Genomic DNA, 1,439 nt, shown 5'->3' with positions numbered 1-1,439 from the left:
AGTGATTGCTTAAATTGAGGAACTTTTTACTCTGTTTGTATTGACAGGATTTCTTGTGTCTGGAAAATCCCGATGAACAGCGGTATTCTCTTCCACAACCGGGATGTTTGCATTGATAGCGAAATGGTTTTTTGTGTCTTTGGAAATGTTTTAAATATTCGCTTTTGCCCTGGATGATCGCATTACAATCGGGATGTGGACACTCATACTTTTCAACATCTGTAAAATAACTGTTGTAATATTAAAATGTTTTGAGAAATACTCGTTGCCCGAATGATCTTGTTTACCCAATAAGCTTTGATCGGCAATGTGATGGTTTCGTGTATCTACCAACGTATGCCCTAAATACGGATTTCATTCCGTTTAGCCTAAAATTATCACACTGAGTCAAACTGAGTCGAAATGAACGGTTAGTACCCTTTTGGTTTCCTGAATCAAATGGCGTACTATTTTTTCCATGCATTTATCACTATTTACTGAGGTTAGAAAAATTTTGCAGTAAGTATTGAATTTAGAATTGGCATTTCACTGTCGTAAGTGTTTTACAATACATTTTCATGCGAAGAAATACGTTAAAAAGCTCTTTTGCTAAGCATAAACTTTGCAAAACTAACCCCTAATAGCGTGATATGTCCGCTTGTGCTTTAGTAGTGCACGCTTGGAAGAGAATATGCCACAAATTTCACATTGAGATTTAGTTTGATGTTTTTCGTAATGCTCTCGAAGTCCCTTTGAGGTAAGGAATTTCTTTCCACATGTGGACCAAGTGCACTTGTATAAACCTTGTTCCTTGTGCGTTTCAAGGTGTTTTGAATATTCCTTAAACGTCTGCATAGTCGCATTACAATAACGACACTCATACTTCTGTTCGACTGAAAAACTGGTATGACGTTTTGTTAACAAATACCATTTTATATGTTGATTAATGAATAAAATTAAAAAATGCATTAATGAATATAAATTGAAAAATGACTGTGTTAGCATCATTCATTAAACCTATCAAATTACGTTATGATTAACTTAGATTACGGGATTCACTTTTTTAAAGTATATCATATATTTCTTTTTAAACAAAGAGCTCATTCGCAGTGTTGCCTCCAATGGAAGAATGTCGGATGAAAAGTAATTCTGAATTTTTCACTGCAACAGGATAGAATTCGGATTTGGGATTCTTTGTAGCTTAGATCTTCATGCAACTGAGTTAAAACATAAACTGAAAGGATTAAAACGATATGTCATTATATAATTCTTTACTGCTTGTTCCCGGTAATTGTCCATTAGTATTTCCCATCCACTGTTATATGTAACTGCTCTGAAGCACTTGGTGCTAAATCCGAGTTGTGGCAGATGTTAAAGTATTCTGAGAAATACTCATTGCCCGAATGATCTTGTTACCTAATAAGATTTGATCGGCAATGTGATGATTTCGTGTGTCTACC

At 34.8% G+C, this 1,439-nt stretch overlaps 1 protein-coding gene across 1 annotated transcript; it reads right to left on the bottom strand.

Moving 5' to 3' along the window:
- Window positions 1-150: 150 nt before the first annotated feature.
- Window positions 151-834, bottom strand: LOAG_19149 (zinc finger protein; the record flags this gene model as incomplete). The annotated part of the gene is made up of 2 exons (XM_020451803.1): window positions 151-341; window positions 615-834. The coding sequence occupies 2 exons, from the start codon at window positions 832-834 to the stop codon at window positions 151-153; spliced, it is 411 nt and encodes a 136-aa protein (XP_020304391.1).
- Between the last annotated feature and the right edge of the window lie 605 nt (window positions 835-1,439).

Source organism: Loa loa, assembly GCF_000183805.2.
Source record: "Loa loa unplaced genomic scaffold supercont3.2223, whole genome shotgun sequence".
NCBI lineage: Eukaryota > Metazoa > Nematoda > Chromadorea > Rhabditida > Onchocercidae > Loa > Loa loa.
This window is presented reverse-complemented; position numbering and strand designations above follow the sequence as displayed.